Source organism: Engystomops pustulosus, chromosome 3 (assembly GCF_040894005.1).
Source record: "Engystomops pustulosus chromosome 3, aEngPut4.maternal, whole genome shotgun sequence".
Classification (NCBI taxonomy): Eukaryota; Metazoa; Chordata; class Amphibia; order Anura; family Leptodactylidae; genus Engystomops; species Engystomops pustulosus.
In genome coordinates this window covers 207,578,853-207,605,653 of record NC_092413.1, presented here as the reverse complement: position 1 = coordinate 207,605,653, position 26,801 = coordinate 207,578,853, and the positions used below count along the sequence as shown (strand labels likewise).

General features: G+C 43.2%; 2 protein-coding genes across 2 annotated transcripts in view; one reads left to right on the top strand and one right to left on the bottom strand.

Moving 5' to 3' along the window:
* FKBP1B (FKBP prolyl isomerase 1B) overlaps positions 1 to 6,600 on the top strand; it is a 38,722-nt gene extending 32,122 nt beyond the window's left edge. The window contains exons 3-4 of the mRNA XM_072143682.1: positions 3,619 to 3,731; positions 5,927 to 6,600. Of these exons, the coding sequence (XP_071999783.1) occupies positions 3,619 to 3,731; positions 5,927 to 6,055 (242 nt within the window). The 3' untranslated portion in view covers positions 6,056 to 6,600. The remainder of the gene's footprint in view (positions 1 to 3,618; positions 3,732 to 5,926) is intronic.
* A 13,489-nt stretch (positions 6,601 to 20,089) lies between these two features.
* SF3B6 (splicing factor 3b subunit 6) lies at positions 20,090 to 25,511 on the bottom strand. The gene is made up of 4 exons (XM_072139660.1): positions 25,353 to 25,511; positions 22,793 to 22,911; positions 21,670 to 21,808; positions 20,090 to 20,397 (listed from the first exon to the last, which is right to left on the bottom strand). The coding sequence occupies exons 1-4, from the start codon at positions 25,380 to 25,382 to the stop codon at positions 20,308 to 20,310; spliced, it is 378 nt and encodes a 125-aa protein (XP_071995761.1). The 5' UTR covers positions 25,383 to 25,511; the 3' UTR covers positions 20,090 to 20,307.
* Positions 25,512 to 26,801: the final 1,290 nt, after the last annotated feature.

Sequence of the window (26,801 nt, the reverse complement as noted above, 5' to 3'; positions counted from 1 at the left end):
ACATAGTTTAGGTCAAAATAAGATTTTTTTTTAAGCAGATACGTAGTCGTAGTCAGGAGCTGAAAACGGAAAGAATTAAATGGATGTGTAAATTGAGAAGGAATTGTATACAAGATTATCTGTATCTGGTCGGCCATTTTTAAAAAAATATGAGGCCAGGTGCTCGGAGGATATATAGAGGTAGATAAGGAGGCTACAGAGGTGAAGGTATCGGTGCCTCATCGACTCAGTAACCATTAAGCTCATTGCCTCTTGTAAGACTGTTCTGTAACAGTATTGTTCTGTAACAGTATTTACAGACTATAAGGTGCACCGGAGTATAAGGCGCACCATCAATAAATGCCTGCTAAAACCTCTAGGTTCATATATAAGGTGCACCGGATTATAAGGCGCACCTGATTATAAGGATGAATGACCAGCAGGTGGCATACCTGTGCACAGTACAAGGCAGCTGTTGTCTGTAAGTACGGTTCATATATAAGGTGCACCGGATTATAAGGCACACCTGATTATAAGGATGAATGACCAGCAGGTGGCATACCTGTGCACAGTTCAAGGCAGCTGTTGTCTGTAAGTACGGTTCATATATAAGGCGCACTGGACTATAAGGCGCACCTTTGATTTCTGAGAAAATCAAAGGATTTTTTGTGCGCCTTATAGTCTGAAAAATACGGTACTCAACCATTGTTTCTTGGGATTTTATAGGAGAAGCAGGCTTATTAGGTGGATTTATATTGCACAAATATAGCTACTCCAAGTGCACTTAGGGGCATGTCCTGACACTGCTGTGCTCTCTCTGCACACTGCTCTGCTGTGTCCTTACATCTCTGCATTGAACTGCTCCACAGACTCTCCAGTCTGAGTAAGACCTATAACAGGCTTTTGGTTGAATATTCAGAGGCACTGTGGAGAAAGAATTGCACAGAGCTATGAGCACAGCAGTGTGAGGACACATCTCATTACCCAATGCTTTGCAGGTGTTTGTCAGATGTAATGATGGGTTCTGTAGCAGGACACCAGGAAAAACCAGAATAATTCACACGGTTCTATCTACTAATTGTCCTCCGCAAATCCTGAGCTCATAATTTGCCGGTTACGGTAACTGGACCGTTTTGGTGGATTTCCTGGATGGAAAGTTGATTGTCTGTGTTATTCAGGAAGATCTCGTCTGGCTTTCTTCTCCGGACTGACTGTCAGATCTATAGGACCGTAGTGTCCTGCCACCGCTACAAGTGGATGACAGGAACCAGAGGCATCGGAAAATGTGACACACACAATGATGGATATTGTTATGTCTTCCATTGTAAACCTTATTGCAGGCTAAATGTAATTTATCCCCCTTCCTAAAATATACTGCCCCCCCTCCATGATAAACAGCAGGTTATGTCTGATCACCAGTAGTGATGTATGACGCCACCCACTGGGATAAACTAACATTACAGTATATGTTTATACCTAAGATATTTCACTGACAATTGTATATTCTTGTACATAGGGGGCAGTATTATAGTAGTTATATTCTTGTACATAGGGGGCAGTATTATAGTAGTTATATTCCTGTACATAGGGGGCAGTATTATAGTAGTTATATTCTTGTACATAGGGGGCAGTATTATAGTAGTTATATTCCTGTACATAGGGGGCAGTATTATAGTAGTTATATTCTTGTACATAGGGGGCAGTATTATAGTAGTTATATTCTTGTACATAGGGGGCAGTATTATAGTAGTTATATTCTTGTACATAGGGGGCAGTATTATAGTAGTTCTATTCTTGTACATAGGGGGCAGTATTATAGTAGTTATATTCTTGTACATAGGGGGCAGTATTATAGTAGTTATATTCCTGTACATAGGGGGCAGTATTATAGTAGTTATATTCTTGTACATAGGGGCAGTATTATAGTAGTTATATTCCTGTACATAGGGGGCAGTATTATAGTAGTTATATTCCTGTACATAGGGGGCAGTATTATAGTAGTTATATTCCTGTACATAGGGGGCAGTATTATAGTAGTTATATTCCTGTACATAGGGGGCAGTATTATAGTAGTTATATTCTTGTACATAGGGGGCAGTATTATAGTAGTTATATTCCTGTACATAGGGGGCAGTATTATAGTAGTTATATTCTTGTACATAGGGGGCAGTATTATAGTAGTTATATTCCTGTACATGGGGGGCAGTATTATAGTAGTTATATTCCTGTACATGGGGGGCAGTATTATAGTAGTTATATTCTTGTTCATATGCGGCAGTATTATAGTAGTTATATCCCTGTACATAGGGGGCAGTATTATAGTAGTTATATTCCTGTACATAGGGGGCAGTATTATAGTAATTATATTCTTGTACATAGGGGGCAGTATTATAGTAGTTATATTCCTGTACATAGGGGGCAGTATTATAGTAATTATATTCTTGTACATAGGGGGCAGTATTATAGTAGTTATATTCTTGTACATAGGGGACAGTATTATAGTAGTTATATTCTTGTACATAGGGGGCAGTATTATAGTAGTTATATTCTTGTACATAGGAGGCAGTATTATAGTAGTTATATTCCTGTACATAGGGGGCAGTATTATAGTAGTTATATTCCTGTACATAGGGGGCAGTATTATAGTAGTTATATTCCTGTACATAGGGGGCAGTATTATAGTAGTTATATCCTTGTACATAGGGGGCAGTATTATAGTAGTTATATTCCTGTACATAGGGGCAGTATTATAGTAGTTATATTCTTGTACATAGGGGGCAGTATTATAGTAGTTATTTTCCTGTACATAGGGGGCAGTATTATAGTAGTTATATTCTTGTTCATATGGGGCAGTATTATAGTAGTTATATCCCTGTACATAGGGGGCAGTATTATAGTAGTTATATTCTTGTACATAGGGGCAGTATTATAGTAGTTATATTCTTGTACATAGGGGGCAGTATTATAGTAGTTATATTCTTGTTCATAAGGGGCCGTATTATAGTAGTTATATTCTTGTACATAGGGGGCAATATTATAGTAGTTATATTCTTGTACATAGGGGGCAGTATTATAGTAGTTATATTCTTGTACATAGGGGGCAATATTATAGTAGTTATATTCTTGTACATAGGGGGCAGTATTATAGTAGTTATATTCTTGTACATAGGGACAGTATTATAGTAGTTATATTCTTGTACATAGGGGGCAATATTACAGTAGTTATAGTCTTGTACATAGGGGGCAGTATTATAGTAGTTATATTCTTGTACATAGGGGGCAGTATTATAGTAGTTATATTCTTGTACATAGGGGGCAGTATTATAGTAGTTATATTCCTGTACATAGGGGACAGTATTATAGTAGTTATATTCTTGTACATAGGGGGCAGTATTATAGTAGTTATATTCTTGTACATAGGGGGCAGTATTATAGTAGTTATATTCTTGTACATAGGGGGCAGTATTATAGTAGTGATATTCTTGTACATAGGGGGCAGTATTATAGTAGTTATATTCTTGTACATAGGGGGCAGTATTATAGTAGTGATATTCTTGTACATAGGGGGCAGTATTATAGAAGTCCTGTTCTTGTACAAATTAACTTTCCTAATTATTTTTTCTGAATTTATGGTTTCAGGTATGCTACAAAATGGAAAGAAGTTTGATTCATCCAGAGACAGAAACAAGCCTTTCAAATTTCGGTTAGGACGGCAGGAAGTGATTAAAGGATGGGATGATGGCATCGCACAGGTGGGATAGATCTGCATATGTGTGGCTATTCATGCGTCTGAGCACATTGTAGCAATAACCACCTATAGCCATAGTGGACACAACCCATGGAGATGGGGAAACAATATATTACATGATTATATACAATGTATTTCACCTGGGCCAGACACAGCGTCGCCCCCTTGGGTTTCATGCATCACAATTATTCTCAGTGTTTGCTGAGCTGTGAGATGACGGTAATTTGTCCTGGTTCTACAGAGATGGCGTCATGTCCCCAATGTGGCACCAATATAAATGATGCTGCTATTTTTACATTGTAACATAAAATATTTGATGTGATCCCTATGTGTATTTTCATCTCGGCCTCATTATAGCCCGGACGTCTCCTGCTAATATAAGCAGCCTGTGATTCATGGATGACTGGCGGCTCGGATACTTATTATAGAAAGGCCAGCAGATTTCTTTATCTGTACCACTAGTCATTTAAGAATAGTTGGGGAGGGGAATATTCTCTAATTCGTACTAGGGTTTTAAAACACCACTGTCTAGAACTACTTGTACAGTATATGCTTTTTATTGTAAACACCATCAATGTAACCACCCATTTACAAAAATCCCAAATTTTTCCCGTTTTTACACCTGAAATCTCTGCAGTTTATTTTTCAGCTTTGCTGTGTAGACTGGAACAAATTCACCAGTCATCTCTTTATGTTTTTTTCCCAGTCTATACATATTAAAAATCATGATATACTGAAATATTCCAGTATTACACACACACAAGGTGTTGACATTTGTCTTTTCCTGTAGTTTATTTTTCAGCTTTTCTGTGTAGACTGGGACATGTCTGCTGTGTATATTGTAACTCCTCTGCTGTGTATATTGGAACTCATTGATTAGAGTCATCTCTTTATGTTAAAGAAATAACTACAATGAATTTGTCACACTCTAATAAAATATTCCAGTTTTACAATGTAGCGCACACAATATGATGCCTATTTTTTTTAAGTCTATAGAGAAGTACTGTCTCATTCTACACAACAAAGCTCAAACGTTAATTGCAAAAATAGGAAGGTTTATTCTATTGTGTTTTAGCTGGAATATTTTAGAGTGTTTTTTTACATGTAGACTGGGACAAGTTCATGAGGGTTATCGCCTTAAAAGATGATGACAACTCTGCATAGGTCTACTAGATAGATTGAAACAAAATTGTCAGCCTAAAGTCTATTCAGCAGACCTGTCCCAGTGCACACAGCAAAGCTCAAACATAAACTGCACAAAGCAGGAAATGTTCGGCTATTTTGTGTGAATTTGAAAACTGGAATATTTCAGAGTATTTTTTATGTATAGATCGGGTCAAATTCACTAGAACTATCTCCTTAACTTATAGAGATAACTCTGATTAATTGGTATTAGTCTATACATAATATATCTACGGTATATCATCTATATCTCATTATCTTACAAAAATAACTCTGGTGAACTTCCAGTCTACCCATGATATAAACTTAAAAAATTTCAGGTTTACAATGTCACACGGACAAAAGGCTGGATTTTGCAGTTTTTGGCAGTTTATGATTCAACTTTGCTGTGTAGACTGGAGCAGAGTTGTCCTATTATAATAATAAGATAACTGTAATTAACTAGTCTCAGTCCACACAGTAAATCTGCCTTATGTGTTTTCTGGTATAAATGCTGGAATATTTCAGGATTTTTAAAACAGAAAGAGGGGAATGAAAGGATGGGGGTTCAAAGAGAGCTATCATGGCCTGATGGAGTAAGACCAGTCAAGGCCAAAAAAAATTCCTTTTGTGCAGACTGAACTCTAATTGAGGAAACAAAAGTAAGAAAAAAATTCTCAAAAAATTAATTGGCAGTCTCTGTAAGGAGAACTTTTACTTCCCAACCCTAGTCGAAAGCCTCTCACTCAGCCAAACCAGTTCCCTATGTTGTAGTGAGGAGGCCCAACCAGTGCTATCTACAGTTGGGAGTCTGTTCCTTCTGGAATAGATATACTGGTTTGGCTTAATACCAAATCATGTCATTAGGCTTCTTGTAGGTCATGCTTGATATCAAGGAAGCTTCCTTACAAATTAGCTAAAAGAGGCGTGGTTATCCTTATCCCATGCTGGAAAACTTATTTGCATATTTTTCCAAAAATAATAAGAAATAGTAAGTCGTCATTTATCCAGTTTTCAATTTTCTGTCTTTCTCTCCAGATGAGTTTGGGTCAACGGGGAAAATTGACTTGCACACCGGATGTTGCTTATGGAGCCACTGGACACCCCGGAGTCATCCCTCCCAACGCAACCTTGGTTTTTGACGTGGAGCTTCTAAAAATTGAGTGAACGTACATAAGGGCAGGCTGACAAAAAGATCTCCAAAACCATTATCCACCTCTTCCTTTAACTGACCACCTCCACCACCACCATCACCTTCACCGCTGGTGACGTCGTTGAGATTGAATAGGGCCACTTCAGCAGAAAGGGGCCACACAAGTCTTCACATTAAACCATGGCACTGACAGAGTAGACTGCATTGGCTTCCATTGCACTCTTCTCTGGCATGATTATGACAGGACTACGGAATTGATGGTCTTCTCATGTAGGTCAATTGTTCACAGTGAATCCAGGTAGGCTCTTACCATGGTCATTGAGATATGAAGAACTCATTGATCTCTCATCTCATCCATTTCATCTAGATCAGTGATGCTCTTAGAACTGGTTCATACTCAAGATACGAGGACCTTCCAGATCACATACATTCCACAAGGTTACTGTACACAACGTTTCACTGCCGAGAAAGAGTCCGTAGGTTTGTGATATTATTAGTGGTGTCATTCATCAGCCGGAAAATCATCTACCATGGGCTTTCATCACCAAAATGCGCAAAACACGAATGCATCTCATGTGTGGCCGGTTATCTAACAGAACTAAAAACCATCTGCTGCTGATCCTTAAAGTCGTCCTATTCGTGGCAGCTAAAAGAGGCAGTCCCCCCCAAAAAAATTAAATATCAGATGGCGTAATAGAGCGGAAAATGTCTTCAAAAAAATCTAATTTTTAATTTAATTTACGGAATTTTGAGTCCAAATGTTTTCTTTAAAAAAAAAATTTTATTTTTGGCTGTATAAAATTGCCTAATTTGCTTCAAAATAGTCTGGAATTAAAAACCTGTAATTTTTATAATTTAATACTGTATCGAAGACTAAAAAAAAAAAAAGCCTCCGAAAATTTGCCAAAGGGACTGCCTCTTTAAAGGGCCTTAAGGTAAACTACCTATGTTACTTTATCTTTATTTTATTTAACTATTTAGTTTGTTTTTTTTATACATTCATCAAAGTATCTTCCCAGATCTTGGCCTCAGCCCACAGTATAAAAAAAGATAAAAAGAAACAAAAGTTTTATGATATAAGAAAGAAAAACGTAGACAAGATTAAAAAAACAAAAAAAAAGGATATTGAATTAATCCCCTCCTGAAGATGGGGGGCGCTCATTGATGTTATCGTCATTTTATTTTCTAAAGTGGTGTCTGTGGTTTTTTTTTTGTCTTGAGGTTTAAAAAACTTTGTTGATTTCGAAAAGAAGACAAGCAAAAAGGGGGGGAAGAAAAAAAAAATTACTACAACCACAAAAAAAAGTCTGATATTTTGGCTATAACACTCTCTAAGTTGTACATTTTGTTGAGCATTTCCTTCCAGCGGGGTACATGGTTTTGGGGTTGTTAATGGAAGCAGCCATTTTGTGTGGTGAGCAATCGTCATGGGCTCCCGTTACTATAATATGTAAATTCAGGCCATAAACTTTATTTTAATCCAAAAAAGTTTGATTTTTTTTTTCAAAAACATTGCCACTCCGATTAACCTTTTGTATTTGGAATTGCAACTCAATCCCATACAAAGATACGGGGCGGATCTACCTTACCGGGCACAACATAATTTAAAGAAAATTTAAAAAAAATTTAAAAAACAATCTCTTTTACCATATGTACTCTAATATAAGCCTAGTTTTTCAGCACAAATAACTGTGCTGAAAACCCAACCTCGGCTTATACTTGAGTTAAAAAATCTAGGTTCTTCCAGGTTTTTGTGGTAAAATTATGGGCCCCGGCTTATACTTGGGTCAGCTTATACTTGAGTATATACAGGTAATTATCAAGTAGACCAGAAATTTTTGTTTTTTTAATGTTCTATTGCCTTTATGGCGGCCCCAGTCCCATCCCAAGGTCTTTGGTCTGGGGGTTTTTCTGAATACTAAGAGGGAGAAGTAGAACAAACGGGGACCCCCAAGCCTCTCCATGTACTAGATGATCAAATGCCACAACTTCATTTCTCAGGGTGCAATGATTGAAAACTGCTGCTCAACCGTGAACATTGGCTCAACAACCACAATGGCTTCCTCCATAACGTGTGGGAAAGGGGCAGAATTTTTTTGGGGAATTTCTGTCTGTAAAGCTCCTACGGGCCGATCTTGAAGCCTTTGATTTGCATGTGGCATAATTCACACTACAAAAGTAAAAATAATAATAAAAGTAGCCCATTGCCTTACAGTCCACTTAGGAAAGGAGCTGCTCGGGGGAAGTTCTCAGCACATTCTGCGCACAATCGGGCATTAGCTAATGGTTACCTGCTGTATCACACCCACTCAGTCCTGTAAGTCTTGCTTGCTGCTGATCTGAAGAGAGCCTCTCCATTAACTACGTATATACAGATCTATATATATATATTACAAAAAAAGAATAAATTTTAAGAAAACAATTGCTGCTTCGTATGTGTGTTTTTGTGAATTTTTTTTGGAGCCTCTACTGGTTATAGAAGTACACGTTAAGTCCAGCTTCAGACAACAGTCCAGGATGGATTATAAAATGTAGAAAATGTATTTTCATGAACATATGGAGCACACAGACACACACAGGGGTATTGCCTACGCGTTTCGGAGAGTTCCTTCTTCATGATCTTGTCTGAAGCTGGACTTAAAGGGGTATTCCCATCAGGGCATTTACATTTAATTAAATTCATTTGCCTTATGTAAACATTTCTTCAATTGGATGTTAATAAAAAAAATGTTCCTGTGTGAAGATAATTTCTCATAAATGTAGTCATGTTGTTCCTTAGAAACCAGATAGCTTCCTCGGATACGACCACGTCACACTCTGGCAGCGGTGGCCAGACATGCGCTATAGAGTCCTGCCGGACCACCAGGATTCAGCAATCATTACCACAGGACGGCTGTGGGACCTGCAGTAACTCCCGGACATTTCATATACAAAAACTTTTTGTTTCTTTGTGCAATCTCTCCAGTAGAGGTGGCCGTATCCGAGGAAGCCATCTCGTTTCTAAGGGACAACATGACTACATTTATGAGAAATTATCTTCACACAGGAACATTTTTTTTAATAACGTCCAATTGAAGAAATGTTTATATATGGCAGATTAATGAAACTGAATGTGAGTGCCGAGACGAGAATACCCCTTTAAGTGTACTTCTATGTTGAGGACTTGGAACTGAGTTGTCCATGCTCCAACACGCCAGGTGGCTTTTAGGTGAGCTGACTCTCCCTCCTTCTGGTATACAAATGGTTATAGGAGCAGTGGAAAAGTATGGCTTATGAAAGACTAGTGCGTTTTGGGGCGGTTTAGCACATTATGGGAGTCAGAGATACACCCCAAGGTAAATCACAGATTGCACGTAATGGGAAAGAAGTGTCGAAGAGTTGTATGAACTTCAAGTTACACATTGGGCAGAGGAACAAGTCCATTCAGTTTGCCCTTTCATCTACAAGGCCTGGTATAGTCAGCATGTAGGGGGAGACTAGCATCTAATCCACAAGTACGCTCATTGTAATGAGCCCAAAATATCCAGTACAAGCTTATTTGGACATGAGATTAGAGATAGTCACAAGCCACCGCTATCCTCCTACGAGAGGGCCTTATTGATGAAATGTTCTAGATTGATTATTTTCTTGGATGGGCCCAAAGAGCCCCAATCCAATGATACAGGAGTGTCCACTAAAAATGTCCTACAAGCCAGATGACCTGAAGGAAATAGAGATAGTGCCAGGATTTTTGTTGACCAAAGGAATCCAGTCCTAAACCATCAGAATAATGGAGATACAATAATGCTTCAGCAAAGCAAGGGATCCACAGATGTACACTTACCAAACTACGGCTCCTGGTTCCATCTTCGCTCCCGCACTTCTGGTTTTAGGGCTTACATCTGCCTGGATATTCTGGGGTGTCATAGGACCCATTTTTACCAGTGAGTACCTTCTCAGACATTGAGACTTCACTTCCTTGGTTGTCCTGTGTTCCACTCCTTGGGCGAAGCAGGTCCAATGACCCCATATGAAGGCCAGGAATATGTAAGTAGCAGAGTGACCCGGGAGGTGGAGTTGAGTAAGCATGTTTTGTTTATTTTCCCCACTCCAACCCCTTCCATCAAGTGGTTTTCAAGATTCTTGGAAAATATATTAACCCCATAACATATTATGACGTACATGTATGTCATAATGCTATCCGAGGACACCCACAATTAGTGCTGGAAAGCTGTGGACGCCACCATTATGGGTAGAACCGTCACTCCCCATGATATCATTGGGGAGTGACGGTCCATTCCCATAACAGCATAGAGTCTTTAGAAGCCTTCCGGACCTATCATTCGGCAGAATCTAGTAACAGTCCAACTCAAACCAAAGGTTTTATAGATTCATAGCAAATTCTCCAAACACTGCAGTACTGTATTCGGTAGGGACGATTAGACTCCCTAGGGTTAAAGTACCCTGGGGGCCTAAAAAGCAATAAAAAGGTGAAGAAATAGAAAAAATCTAAACTTCCCCCTTTCCCTAGAACTGATATAAAATAAACAAATAAAATTATGAACATGTTGGTATCGCTGTGTTCCAAAATTTCTAATCTATCAAAATGGATGGAAAATAGAAAATGTCTGAAATGCCCCTCTTTAGCCATTTTGCAACACATAAAAAAATGAAGAAAAAGGGGCAGATTTACTTACCCGGTCCATTCGCGATCCAGCGGCGCGTTCTCTGCGCTGGATTCGGGTCCGGCCGGGATTTAATAAGGTAGTTCCTCCGCCGTCCACCAGGTGGTGCTGCTGCGCTGAAAAGCATCTGAACGAGGCCGGCTGAGTGCAGGTAAGCGCGTCCCGAGCGACACATTTAACGTTTTTAAATGCGGCGGTTTTTCCGAATACATCGGGTTTTCGTTCAGCCACGCCCCCCGATTTCCGTCGCGTGCATGCCGGCGCCGATGCGCCACAATCCGATCGCGTGCGCCAAAATCCCGGGGCAATTCAGGTACAATCGGCGCAAAACGGAAATATTCAGGTAACACGTCGGGAAAACGCGAATCGGGCCCTTAGTAAATGACCCCCAAATTGTTCATAAGGACAAACAGTTCCCAAAATGGTAGCAATGAAAACGTCGGCCCATCCTGCAAAATATGACACCTAACACAGCTCCGTACACCGTAGTATGGAAAAGTTATTAGTGTAATAAAGAAAATTTATAGGAAGTACAATTTGTTACACAGAAAACCAACCCTCATAAAGCTCTTTATTAAGAAAAAAAAATGGATATTTAAAGACGGGGAGTGAAAAATGGAAACTCAAAATATGAAAGTGGCCTGGTCCTTAATGAGGTATTCCCAAGAAGAGAAGATTCAATTTACAGATATAAGGCCAACCCGTCTCTATCAGTCCTGGTGTACACAATTTTGGGATCCTACTGTAAATCAACTGAATATGATCAGGCATGGCAGATTCTTCTCATAAATAGCTTCTCCTGTCTGCACACTGCAGTGCTCTCAGGCAAGATAAGATCTTTATAGCAGGGGAAGGAGGTGTATAGCAGAGCTGACATTGGGTGTTTTATAGGTGAATTAACAGAGCTGAGAGTGTGATTGTTTGTTATATCCATCTCATGGATCTCATCATCTCTCATCTGTCTAATCTCTCTTTTTCTATGTGTTAGATACAAGTAAAATGTTAAGAAGCTAAATAAAAGTGCAGATAAGCCTTGCACCCTGATAACCTGACCACATTGTCAGCACACAGCATCTCACAGAATAATGAAGTGTCTGCTCAGAGAGTCCCCTCTCCCTGGAATTTTACACTGATCATCACTGAGTGATTGGCGCTAAAACAGCAATAAAACAAAGTAACATTGTAAAGTAAGGGGTTAAAAATGAGCTTTATTGTGAAAACATCACTAAGGGGTTAAAATTAACTTTCTTTTTTCATGGGCACACCCCATTTAAAGGGATAAAGAGCTGTATTTATAGCCCTATTCATACAATTGGAGTTTGACTTGGATCACCCTTCGTTCTACTGTATGTACCTTAGGGCTTACCTAAACTTTAGGATAACTTAGTGGATAAGTTCAGGATTCGGAGAGAGCCCAAGTGCAGTGTTAGGGCTCCACTGGGTGGAGCCGGAGAAGCTGAGCTCAGTACCGTCTACATGGAAACAGACTACAAGAAAACATTATGTGTAGTCTGATCTTCCACTAATCTGATACCCTCATCCATCTTGTTGGTCTACAGACTGCTGGTAGAGAGAGACAGGTAATACACAAATCTGCATCCTTAAAGGGGTTGGCCACTTTTTTTTTTTGCTTGTATATGTACTTGTGTCTTTGCCTTCTTTGAGAGCTTCAGCTTTTCCCTGTTCTCAAAATGCTGCTCTGTGCACATATACAAATGTATAAAGGCCATCCTTGTGGCGTCACCCACTGTGTTTCTCTTTTCATTGTCCATCCTCACTGACAGAGACTGGGAGAGTGAGGGGAGGGAGCAGGATGAGTCATAATCTCCTGCTACAGCTCCTCCTCTTCATCAGAGCTCAGACATGTAAACAAGGAATCTGCCACTAAAGTAATTAGCAGGACTGCTGAATCACTTGATGAACATTCAGGGATTACCCATTAGGGAGTAAAGTATAGGTAAGAGTGGACAACCCCTATAAAGGGTTTATCCCATGTTTACCTGTTATCGTCTGTCAGGATGGAGTGGCATGAGAAATGTGGCAGATTTATACAGCAGACTTTTTAGGTTGGCAAACGAATGTCACAAAGTCAGCAATTCTGTGCAGGGTCTTATACATCCCCTTTTAGAGTTTCCTTTCTGAAAGTGTCCACTAAGGTGCCAATCAATCCACTTCAAGGTGATTTCCTTCCCACACCTGTATTTAGTGACCGCTGTTCCTACCAGTGCTCTATAATAACATGGGGTCCTGTGAATGTCAGCGGCGGCCCCTTGGTGTAATGATAGAGCAGCCGCTGTCACACCTTCATGTCACTCCGTCCTCCAGCATCCAGGCTGCCGCCCCCCCTCCCCCCACTAGTAGCAGCCATTGTCATTACCAAACACCCCCTCCCCCACCGCCATCCACTGTCTGTACTGCACAGATAATTATAGTTATGTTATTCTTTTCTTCCGCGCGGCCGTGCGACATTTACAGTCTTTGTGTTTTCCCATAAGATCCCCCCTCCTTCATCCATCATCATATTCTCTGGTTAACCCTGTGAGGTCAGGTTCACAAACTTCTGGATTTCTATGATTTTGGAATTTTTTGTTTCAATCATCGAACACCTTTTCAACCGCTTTCACCACTTTTCAGCATGTGCTGGGTACAGTGGGGACACACTCAGCTGCCATATCACAGGGGGATGGACTCTGCCAGAAGAGGGACTTCTGTCCTTGTCACAGTACCTAACCTTTCAACTATGGCTTTGGAAATTCCTGCATATACATACATATGTTACTTATATATTTGTAATCTTCACTTTGTAACATCTTTTATTTATGCAGTGTCAAAGAGCTAGCTGCTATGAATCACTGTGGGTGGAGACATAGCTGCTATGAATCAATGTGGGTGGAGACCTAGCTGCTATGAATCACTGTGGGTGGAGACATGGCTGCTATGAATCACTGTGGGTGGAGACATAGCTGCTATGATTCACTGTGGGTGGAGACATGGCTGCTATGAATCACTGTGGGTGGAGACCTAGCTGCTATGAATCACTGTGGGTGGAGACCTAGCTGCTATGAATCACTGTGGGTGGAGACATGGCTGCTATGAATCACTGTGGATGGAGACCTAGCTGCTATGAATCACTGTGGGTGGAGACATAGCTGGTATGAATCACTGTGGATGGAGACATGGCTGCTATGAATCCCTGTGGGTGGAGACATAGCTGCTATGAATCACTGTGGGTGGGGACATAGCTGCTATGAATCACTGTGGATGGAGACATGGCTGCTCTGAATCACTGTGGATGGAGACATGGCTGCTATGAATCACTGTGGGTGGAGACATAGCTGCTATGAATCACTGTGGGTGGAGACATAGCTGCTATGAATCACTGTGGGTGGAGACATAGCTGCTATGAATCACTGTGGATGGAGACATGGCTGCTCTGAATCACTGTGGATGGAGACATGGCTGCTATGAATCACTGTGGGTGGAGACCTAGCTGCTATGAATCACTGTGGGTGGAGACATAGCTGGTATGAATCACTGTGGATGGAGACATGGCTGCTATGAATCCCTGTGGGTGGAGACATAGCTGCTATGAATCACTGTGGGTGGAGACATAGCTGCTATGAATCACTGTGGGTGGAGACATGGCTGCTATGAATCACCGTGGATGGAGGCATGGCTGCTATGAATCACTGTGGATGGAGACATGGCTGCTATGAATCACTGTGGGCGGAGACATAGTTGGTATGAATCACTATGGGTGGAGACATAGCTGCTATGAATCACTGTGGATGGAGACATGGCTGCCATGAATCACTGTGGGTGGAGACATAGCTGGTATGAATCACTGTGGATGGAGACATAGCTGGTATGAATCACTGTGGGTGGAGACAGCTGGTATGAATCACTGTGGGTGGAGACAGCTGGTATGAATCACTGTGGGTGGAGACATGGCTGCTATGAATCACTGTGGATGGAGGCATGGCTGCTATGAATCAATGTGGGTGGAGACCTAGCTGCTGTGAATCACTGTGGATGGAGACATGGCTGCTATGAATCACTGTGGGTGGAGACATAGCTGCTATGAATCACTGTGGATGGAGACATGGCTGTGGGTGGAGACCCAGCTGCTGTTACTCACTGTGGGCGGAGACCTAGCTGTTGTGCCTCCCTGTGGGTGGAGACTGAGCTGCTGTGACTCACTGTGGGTGGAGACATAGCTGCTATGAATCACTGTGGATGGAGACATGGCTGCTATGAATCACTGTGGGTGGAGACATAGTTGGTATGAATCACTATGGGTGGAGACATGGCTGGTATGAATCACTGTGGGTGGAGACATAGCTGGTATGAATCACTGTGGGTGGAGACAGCTGGTATGAATCATTGTGGGTGGAGACAGCTAGTATGAATCACTGTGGGTGGAGACATGGCTGCTATGAATCACTGTGGATGGAGGCATGGCTGCTATGAATCAATGTGGGCGGAGACCTAGCTGCTGTGAATCACTGTGGATGGAGACATGGCTGCTATGAATCACTGGGGGTGGAGACATAGTTGGTATGAATCACTATGGGTGGAGACATGGCTGGTATGAATCACTGTGGATGGAGACATGGCTGCTATGAATCACTGTGGGTGGAGACATAGCTGCTATGAATCACTGTGGGTGGAGACAGCTGGTATGAATCACTGTGGGTGGAGACAGCTGGTATGAATCACTGTGGGTGGAGACATAGCTGCTATGAATCACTGTGGGTGTGATCACATAGCTGGTATAAAAGTGGTGTGGAGAGGGCTGACTGACTGGACTGATGCTCCCAATTTTACATTAAGTAGGAAGCCATTCAGGCTAAGGACTGTCCTCAGGAGACTAAGGGTCCAGCTCACTAAAAAGAGCCGGACTTCCCATCACTATTTAAGGCTTTTTAGACTTGTCCGACTAAGGGACGTGACCTTCGGAAAATGAGAGTGACAACATGGGAAAAGGGTGTGGCCAACAGGATATAGTCTTTGTGGAAAACAATTCAGCTGCACAGTTAAGACCAACGTAAACAAGGCCTAAAGTAAGAATTGACAGTCTTATACTGCGCCAAAAATGATCATCACAGTGATGAATCTGGTGTTGGAAAAGACTTATATTTGAGTCTGGCGGACCTTAGACACATTGTTAAATTTTCTCCACTGTGGGTGGAGACCTGCTGTGACTCTTAGTGGATCAAGACCTAACTGCTGTGACTCACTGTGGGTGGAGACCTAGCTGCTGTGACTCGCAATGGGTGGAGACCCAGCTGCTGTGACTCACTGTGAGTGGAGACCTGGCTGTTGTGACTCACTATGGGTGGAGACCTAGCTGTTGTGACTCACTGTGGGTGGAGACCAAGCTGTTGTGACTCACTGTGGGTGGAGATCAAGCTGCTGTGACTCACTGTGGGTGGAGACCCAGCTGCTGTTACTCACTGTGGGCGGAGACCTAGCTGTTGTGCCTCACTGTGGGTGGAGACCGAGCTGTTGTGACTCACTGTGGGTTGAGACCCAGATGCTGTTACTCACTGTGGGTGGAGACCCAGCTGTTGTGACTCACTATGGGTGGAGACCTAGCTGTTGTGACTCACTGTGGGTGGAGACCAAGCTGTTGTGACTCATTGTGGGTGGAGACCCAGCTGCTGTTACTCACTGTGGGTGGAGACCTAGCTGTTGTGACTCACTGTGGGTGGAGACCAATCTTTTGTGACTCACTGTGGGTGGAGACCCAGCTGCTGTTACTCACTGTAGGTGGAGACCTAGCTGTTGTGATTCACTGTGGGTGGAGACCGAGCTGTTGTAACTCACTGCCCCACCCCTCCCCTGACCTGCTATGTAATATTAACCCTTTATGAGCTTCTGACTTCTTGCTAGTAAGAAGGAATGCGGTAAGAGTGAAAAGCTGATTAGGAGGGAGATGAGAAAAGCCAAAGTAAGTGGAGATAGAAGCACTTTCCTCTGATCTACTACACAGTTTCTTGTAGTCACCGGGTTGGGGGACCAATCAAATAACTGGTCTTCTTGATCCATTTGTTCAAGTATATTTTATCCTGTATACAGATGACATGTAGACCTGTGCGTGTCCCTGGTAACAGACTACAAGAGATAATTGTGTGTAGACTGATCCTGCAGAAATCTTTCCCTCTTTCTGATGGTCAAGAGACTGAGGGAGAGTGGAAGTCCTTAAAGGGGTTCTCACATGTTTTTATACATCTTTTATTGTAGGATACCACCAGGACCACCCACTCATGTTGTCATCCCCACCCCCTACTCACAGACGGGGTGATACTGGGGCCCTTCAGAACATCCTTCCTTTCTATGGGCCCTGCTGAAAACTTTTGAAAAATTGTTCTTTATCGATACGTGACAAACACTCACCCCCCCCCCCCCCATGATAACACCTGGTAGCACAAAGGCTTATAAGAGACATTACTAAATATAGCAAGTAAACACCCCACAAGTCAGTCACTGTTACCATGGCGACCGTCCCATTGTATTATCCCATCACACGTACGCAGCTTCATCTCATCCGCACAATAGGGTGAAGGCTTCAATTTCACACCGGTGGGGGGGGGGGGGAGCGTTACACAACAAACGCCTCATTTCTGCTCCCCGTGGTTTTAATGATCTTCTCATTTGTGATAAATGTTGTAACGTTTGAGCAGAACAAAAAAAAAATTATAATTAAAACCTAGTAAAAATAATTATGCAACTCATTAGCATTTTTGTCTCCCACTGTTCTGAAAAGTGGGTGGGGCTTAGTGAAGAGGGTGGGGCATAAAAAGTAACCGTAATGCAAATTAGTTCAAATCTCCACCAGGACCTATAAAGGGGTGAGGGGTGCCCCAATTGTGTACAGATGACAACTTAATCTGATGTGGGGTGACTGACCCTGTAATATCTCTAGGAGTCTAGATAATGTAAGGTTTCTATTAATTCCCCCTGGTGGTCTAGGGTAGTTATGGGTTAATATCCAATGTCTGTGCAGGTACAGGGTGGTCCATTGGTTAAAGGGGTTACCTTATGATTTTATTTTTTTTAAAGTGAGGTTTATTGACAGGATATACAAAAATGGGAAAATACCTTGTATGGTAAGGGTTAAACATTGCCTACAGCTGCCACTAGAGGGAGCTCTCTATAAAGCGATTCCTAGAGATCCTATAGAACTGAATTGGAAGTGATATTGACACCCCCCAATCCCCTTCGCCAACAACGTAATTTAATTTTAAGGAGCGGGTGTCGATATTTACCATAGAAAACACGTTCAGCCTTGTCCAGACAGGAGACGCATCAAATATCACTTTTACTATCATAATATCCGTGCTGGATCATCGTGCTGGGAAGAGGGCGCCATTATTTTTCATAAATATCTGACTTTGGCGCCACTGAGTGGCCAACTTCAAAACTTCAGATGATGTAATAAAGTGTAGCACAAGCATCGGCTGTAAGATCCGGACTGTGGAGACCCATAATATTAGGCCCCAGGTAGGAGGTGGTTAGATATGGGCACAGCTGCCCCCCATGTAATGTGAGAGCATATCATTGCCTCTTCTGCTCATATACTTCGGGTGCCGTCACACGGTGCGCCCTCACATTGTTCTTGGTGCGTTGCTTACCAATGCGTTTGGCTAATACGAATACGTTTTCAAAATTCACAGCTGCTCAAAATTGCACAAATGACAAAAATGGATTCAAACCAGATAAACGCAGGGAAACATCCAAAAACACACGCGTTTTCAGTCTGTTTAAAAAACGGTCCAAGGCCTCATCCACAGGAATGTAATGGGGACTGATATTCGGAGGTACACGGGGTCTCGCCACACGGTGACTGTGCTCTGCAGAATATAGGACTTGTCTTATATTTCCCCATGTTACGGCTCCGGGCCTGCGCTGCTCTATGAAGGAGGGGGAGGGGTGAGCAGCGCCCATCCCTCCTCCTCTCCAGTGCACCTACAGCTGGGCGGGCACACGTTTTGTGTGAATGTACCCTAAAGGATACCCATACAGGTCCCAACGGGCTAAACTCTGAATCCTATTACAGGAACACTCCGGCCACAGCAGATTCATTACACCCTGTGCAGGGCCTGCAGAGACCCTCAGCCACTGAAAACTGAGGCACCACACACCTTCTACACCCTGCACCCATGTGACGTCACAGCGCCCCGCACAAGACACTGAGGAGTAATAATGTAAAAATTATTTGTATAAACCTAACCCTGGAAATCTATTATCAAAATCAAGCATGATAAACAGAGGACACTATGGGGGCCATGATCTGGATGCACAATTTGAAACCAGATGAGGGATCCTACTGAGGTCTATGCGCTGAGAACACAGGGGGGCTTTTTTTTTTTTTTTTTACTAAGGGTCGCGTGCTGCACTTTCGTCTGACTTTGCATTTTTTTGGGGGAGATTTGCGCGGCTTTGACAGGTATTTAACAGGTGTCGTGCTGGGATTGTGTCGCACGTGATCGGATTGTGGCGCAGCTTTCATGCAACACAAATCGGGGGGGGGGTGCAATTGGACAATCCGACTAATTCGGACTGAGCGCGGGATTTTCAAATTGATTTTCAAATTGTGTCACAAGCCCAAGCACTTACATGCACCAGGAAGAAGAAGGTGAACTCTGGCGGACCTGAGCGGGGAAGCGACACATGCAGGATATTGGGCGCACGATCTTAGTGAATCGCAGCACAGTGCATTATCGTCGGACAGTGCACTTAACGTGAACTCAGTTTTACAGGCAAGTAAATGAGCTCCTGTGTCTCAACGCACCACCACCAAGTCAGGCGACTTCCCGTTTTTCTATGGAGAGGGGAGGGATGAGGGATGCTCCTTCACCAGGATATGTGGTTCCAGCCCAGGGAGCTCACAGCCAACTGAATCATAGATCCAGGACTGTGCAGGAGCACTTCTCCCTACCACAGTATGAGATTACATCAAGCAGGTGCAAAACAGTGTAACAGCCTGTGAATATACAGCAAAGAGGGGCCCTGAGGAGCCCTTCCAGCTCATCAGCAGGAAGGAGGCCATAAATAATAAATATAAGAAGATACCACAGTCCTGGTTCCTGGATCTATGAGTAATGTCCCTGGTTTATCAGGATGGATTTCAATGGTAGATTTCCTTTAAAGTAAGAGTTTGGATCTGTGATCAGAGTTTAGCTACAGAGAGTGTACAGTAGTCTGGGACACTCCCCAAACTGCTTATTGGTTCATGCTGCTGCTCTCTACCTCCCCCCAGCAGCTGTAGCTACTCCTATTTGCCCATCACAGGTGATACAATCATAGGGCAGTTTTTTAACCAAATGTACATAAATTAAAAAAAAAAAAAACACTTTCCCTCAGATTATTATGAGAAGATCTGGTACAAATCACTGGTTTTTATTGGTCACTTTATCCATCTATGAATAACATCCAGGGGCGACGCTGCTCTCATCCCTGGATCCACACAGAGGGGGAGGGACCCCAAATAGGAAGCCGCTGACGTCAGGGAGCAGTGGGACAAAACAAATATCCAGTCCTTACATTACAAGTCCAACATCCAAGGTATATAAAAAAAAGAATAAAATAATATCCGGTTATTTCGGGGGGTCGGTGTTGATTCCGTATTTCTCTTTCAGAAGTTTGAGCTGTTCCTCTTTCTTCTTGGTGTCCATCTTCTGGAACGCCTGAAAACGTAGAGGGTAGAAGATGTTACTGATATGATAGGGCAGGGGGAGGCTATAGGGAAGAGGAGGCTGCATCAACAAAGAATGGAGTGGGAAGAACAGCCCCGTCCTTTGTCTAATGGCCAGACATGGTAGCTGCAGCTAAACCACATTAGGACCAATACTTTTTACATTTCCGTTTTTCCCTGCGGTCCTTCCACAAGCCTCATTATCGCAGAGACAAACTGTACTTTATAGTGGAACCATTTAATATTCTGTGCCATGTACTGAGAAGCTGGAATTGTGGTAGAATAGGCAAAAAAAACACGTTTGTGCCATATTCTAATGGGCTTTATTTTGTGCGGACAAGATGACACCTCTCCTTTATTCTTTGGATCAGCACCAGTGCAGAGAAACCAAATCTATATACCGTATATACTCGAGTATAAGCTGAGGTTTTAAGAGCAAAAAATGTGCTGAAACACCCAAACTCAGCTTACACTCGCCTCTGTACTGACCTTTCCGATGCCCCCTGCAGTTCCTCTTCTTTCTTCCGATGCTCCACTTCCCTGTGCGATGGAGGACGCACACACTATGCTGCCGCGGCTGATGTCATAGTGTCCGCCCACAGCGCAGAGGGAGCTGGAACACCGGAAGAAAGAAGAGGAACTGCAGGGGGCGTTGGAAAGTTCTTGAAATTATCATAATCAGTACATAATCAGTATCGCGTTACTTCTCTGGGCATCTTATCGTTCTCATAATTCTGGTATGGGTGCAATCCTAATTTGGACATTTGGGCGCCATTTTCTGTTACAGAGTTTTTTTGTATTTTGATAGTGGTTAAAATATTAGGGGCTGAGAGGACCAAATCTGATTTCCTAGAACCAATGGGAGAATGTATCTGCCTCTGAAATGTGTCGCAGATCATTATAATGTAGCAAGTTCAGTGCAGCCAGAGTCAGTCTCAGCAATGTGAACGCTAGACAGACAAACACCTGGACAACTATATGATTCATGGACAAGTCATGTCCACTACTGCCTTATAGAGGAGGGACCCCACGTGCAAAGGCCGCCGCCTCCTCCTCATGGGAGCCATATCTAGACACACAGTAGAGCCCGTTGCCCCTTAGCGAGTTTAACCCAAGAAGCTTGCTCTGCGTTCCTGCAGGATTTTACAAAGACTGAACCTCAGTGCGCCCCTTCATTCCAGGAAATCTCAGAAGTGCACGGGGTGAGATTCTCGGACTGGACGCTCTCGTTGGTAATGAGATTTATAGAAATCTGTGCACTTACCCTGTTTGCGTTGTAGTACAGAACCACCAGGTATCGGTTACACACGTTGAAGCCGGAGAGATGATCGCAGGCGTTCTTGGCATCGAAGATGTCTTCATACACCACGTACGCTGTTCCCCTGGTCTCTGGGGTGTTCCCGCTGCAAGAGACAGAAAAACATGGAGAAACGGGTGAAATTCTCAAGTACTGGAATAATAACATACAATAACAATTTTATATAATATGGACAAGCAGATATCACCCCCAGTGATGGGGACATAATTTCTGACTACTGGGGAGAGGGGGGAGGGGGTCTGTCATCCAGTGACATCTGGAGGAAAGTCCAACCAGTCATTGTAAATGCCCAACACTTGAAGCCAATTTCTAGACGACTTAGCTACGGCGAAAACGTTATACTCCAATCACATCAAGAGCTGCAATCAATAAATGGGACCACTGACAACTCGTGCCAACACATCACTGCACACAACGCACCAAGGAAGAGCACGTTCTACAACCAGCGAACCAGCAGGAGGCAGCAGAGAGACACGAGCGCAGCTCTGAAAGTGACTAGAGAATAAGAACCCAGAGGATCTATTACAGGTCTTTCAAAAAGTTAAATTAATCCTGCATTTAAATGACTGATGACCCAACGAAAACTCAGAAGTTACAAGACAAGTTCTCCCAATCAAGAGGCTGCGTAACCCCTGCACAGGGCCGGCACCAGCATACCCGGGACCACATATGCACAGTCTTAAGGAATCCATAAGGGTGAGGGGAGCTTTATATGAAATAACCATGAGGGGGTTTGTTTGGGAAAATAAACTAGAGAATATTTGAGGGAACAGGAGACTGTTTTAGTTTCACTTGCTGGCAGCAAGCAGAGACTGTGAAACTGCTGCAGGACTTTCAATTAGCTGTGACCCCATTTAAAGAGTTTTCTCAGGATTAGAAAAAAAAAAGCCAACCTTTACCAGGAGCAGCGCCACCTCTGCCTACAGGATGAAAGTGGTACTGCAGATCAGCTCCAATGAAGTAAATGGCTGTGTTTTATAACCCTGTACAGCCCCTTTATGTGGTCTCCCCCTCCATGCTCTCAGGGGTACGTGGGGTCGTGTATTCATCCCATAACAGCACAACTTACACTCTGATCTGCCGGATGGGGCCGTATTTCCCGAATATGTCGTACATCTCTTCTCCGGTGATCTTATAGGGCAGGTTCCTGATGTACAGGATGCGGTTCACCTCTGGGGGTAAGCGAATCTGAAAGTAAAAAGATCAGGGTCAGCTCAGGCTTACAGGTCATCCTTACCTAGCAGAAGTACAGGCAGTCCCCTACTTAAGGACACCCGGCTTACAGACGGGACTCCCTGGATGTTATTTTAGTCCCGGGCTGCAGGGATCAGCTGTAAGGTGTCTGTAATGAAGCTTTATTGATAATCCTTGGTCCAATTACAGCAAAAAATTTTGGAATTCGAATTGTCACTGGGACAAAAAAAAAAAAAAAAAGAATTTTGTCTGGCGCTACAGTGATAAAATATACAGTTCCTATGGACCCTCTCTTGTATGTAACCCGGGGACTGTCTGTATAGAGTAAGTGTCACTGGTTTATCATGATGGATTTTGATTTCCTATAAAGGGAATTCAGACCACAGGACTATATGTTTCCTACTGGGAGAACTGGATCCTCCTGACTCCTGTTGAGCCGAGTAAGGCTACATTCACACTGCCGTTGCCCGCCCGTACCGTACCGTAGCGGGCAACGGCAGTGCACGGGGAGAGGAGGAGGAGGTGAGCGCAGCTCACCCCCGCCCCTCTCCATAGGAAGTTATGGGGCATGGTGCCGTATTACGGCAAAAGATAGGAGAGGTCCTATCTTTTTCCGGGTACGGAGCGGTACGGTGCCGCCCCGTACTGCTCACGTAGGGTGCCGTGCGCCCATTGACGTGTATGGAGGACGTATATCGGCCGTATATACGTCCTCCATACGTTAGTGTGAATGTAGCCTAAGTGATAAGCTGATAAACGTTCCTGCCTCCATTAGCGCGCTGGCCCTGCTCTCACTATTTTCAGTTTTGGAGCTCCCCTTTAAGGCCCCTTGGCCACAAGTTTTTTTTTCTCGTACGAGTCCAAAGCGATGAGTCATTGCATTGGACTCTCACCAAACCCTGACAAATAACAGTTCAAAGGACCTTTCTACACATCAGTCTTATTTCTCACTGAGCATCTCCGTTATGATGCCTCCAAAATAAATCATGTCCTACTTTGACAAGAGTCGCATTACAGTCTTGCAGCGCCGGAGACCTGGATTCAAGTCCCAGGGTCAGCATCTGCAAAGAGTTTGTATGTTCTCTCTGTGTTTGCGTGGGTTTCCTCCAGGTCCTCCGGTTTCCTCCCACACTCCAATACATACTGGTAGGATGATTAGATTGTGAGCTCTATGGGGACAGGGACTGATGTGACAAGTTCTGTGCAGCGCTGTGTAACCTGTGTGCGCTATATAAAGGAATTATTATTATTTATTATTAAAGTCAAAGGAAAAAAATATCCTTTGAAGTTTATTGGTGCTGAAAAAAAAGAAACGACAGCACTAGGAGGCATCGTGGAGTGTTCATCTTTCCTGCGCCAGTTTCCAGGTAGCAGCAGAGAGAATGTGACACCGATGATAGAGGATTAGAGCTACAGAAAAATAAAATAACGTATTGTTGTACTCGGGACTGAACTTGAAATGAAAAAAACTATGAAAAACTCTGCACATAACCTGACCAACGAGTTTCACCATGGCTCTCGGGCAGGAGGCCTAACGGTGATGTACCCATTGTATATCACATCTCTACCACTAGATGCAGCAGGACCCCAATTCTACTGAGAGACTGGGGCCCACAAGTGGAACCCCCATTCCCCAGAAGATTTAACCCTTTGCTCTAAAGGTGAAGTCCGGCAGGGAGACAGGGGGTCTGTGACTAGTTCTCAGAGAAATGGGACACCATTGGGAGATGTGACGTCTTTAACTTCTTCTCTCTCAAATTTTAATGAGAATTCATAATAATAATCCCTTTATTTATATAGCGCACACAGATTCCGCAGCACTGCACAGAGCTTGGCAAATTTGTCCCTGTCCCCATGGGGCTCACAATCTAATCAACCTACCAGTATGTTTTTGGAGTGTGGGAGGAAACCGGAGGACCTGGAGGAAACCCACACAAACACAGAGAGAACATACAAACTCTTTGCAGATGTTGACCTGGGTAATCTTGCTGTCAGAGTTCTTGATTATTATCTGTTTAGGACGTGGGGTATCAATGTCTGGAGGGTTACATCCCTTATACATGGGATCTCTGCCTGTGATACAAGACTGGGACGAATGATGTGTGAGCCCCTTAAAATCCCAACAACCCCTGAGTCTCCATATAGTATGGGCTGGGGGGGTCCGCAGCTCTCACACGAGACTATGGGCAGGACCCCTCTATGTGAGCAGCACTGCATTGCTTATAGAGAGGGAAACCTTATATATTGTAGAACTACAACTCCCAGCATGCACTGCCTCTCTATACAGCGCTACAGGCTGCCAGGGCATGCTGGGAGATGTAGTCTTACAGTAGCATTACAGACCACCGCCATAGAGAAGCATCTACATGTATGTGATGTGCTGTATTACCCCCGGTACAGCAGGCGGCGCTCTCCTACCCCCCGGTGACACTTACATTCGCACGTTTCGCCGCTTGCATCGCCATGGTGGCCGCTCTCTGAAGGAAACTCCCGGAGACGACGGGAAAACAAGCAAGACCCGTGCACCTGAGGAACCGGAAGAGGAAACCGTGATCCGTGACGTCGCCACAACAGGGAACACAAACACTTCCGGTGCACGCTACGCGGCTGTCATGTGACCATATCGCGTAACGGCCATTTTTGATATGGGCAGATGATTTTGTTTTCCCATTGTCTATATTAATTTTTTTTTTTTTTTTACCTTTTATGGACTCTCATTATTAATTTGAAGACTTTTAAGTAAAATCATGGCTTATAAACCCAAACAAATATGTGGAGACCATGAAAGACTATGTATATGCTAAGGAAATACCATTAAGGGATCCGCTATGGATGTAATTTGTCTTCCGTGTGTAAATTTGCGCCTTTTATGTCTGGATTTTGGCTTGTTTACTTTTTATTTAGGCTGAGAAATCTGACAAAGAAAAAAACTAAGACATACACACTTTCAATTGTTTACTCTTTGTTTCATTGCAGCCAATCAGTAAGAACAAAAAAGGTTTTGATTATTGATAATTAAGTTTTGATTATTAATTTGCACTCTGCCCAATCTTTACAGAAAAAAAAAACAGATGAGTATTCAGCCCCTTTGCTCAGTGTTGAGTAGAAGCAGCTTTTCAGCTATTACAGCCAGGAGGCTTCTTGGGAAGTTTCTCACACCTGTATTTGTGGATCCTCTGCCTCCTCCTTGCAGATTTTCTCTAGTTCCCTCAGGTTGGATGGTGAACGTTGGTGGAAACCATTTTCAAGTCTCTCCAGAGATTGTCCATTGGGTTTAGGTCCGGGCTCTGGCTGAACCAGTCAGGAATGGTCACAGAGATGTTCTGAAGCCTCAGCTGTGTTATTAGCTGTGCTTAGGGTCATTGTCATGTTGGAAGGTTTGGCCCAGTCTGGGGTCCAGAGCATCTGGAAGAGGTTCTCACCCAAGATATCTCTGTACTTGGCCGCATTCATCTTTCCTTCCATTACACCCAGTGGTCCTGTTCCTGTCCCCCATAACCTGATGCTGCCCTCACCATGTGTCTCTGCTGGGATTGTATTTGGCAGGTGATCAGCGGCACCTGATTTTCTCCAGCGCTTAGAATTAACACTAAAAAGTTGTCTCAACAGGCCAGAGAATCTTGTTTCTTATAGTCTGGGATCCTTCAATTGTTTTGCACATTGTGTGCGGCTTTCATATGTCTTGCAATGAGGAGAGGCCCATCTCCATACTGCACCTCTGGAGCTCAGCCATACTGATCTTGGGATTCTTCTTTACCTCTCTCACCAAGGTTCTTCTCCCACAATTGCTCAGTTTGGCAGGACGGCCAGGTCAAGGAAGAGTTGTGGTTGTCCCAAAATTCTTCTATTTAAGGATTATGGAGGCCACTGAGCTCTTAGGAACC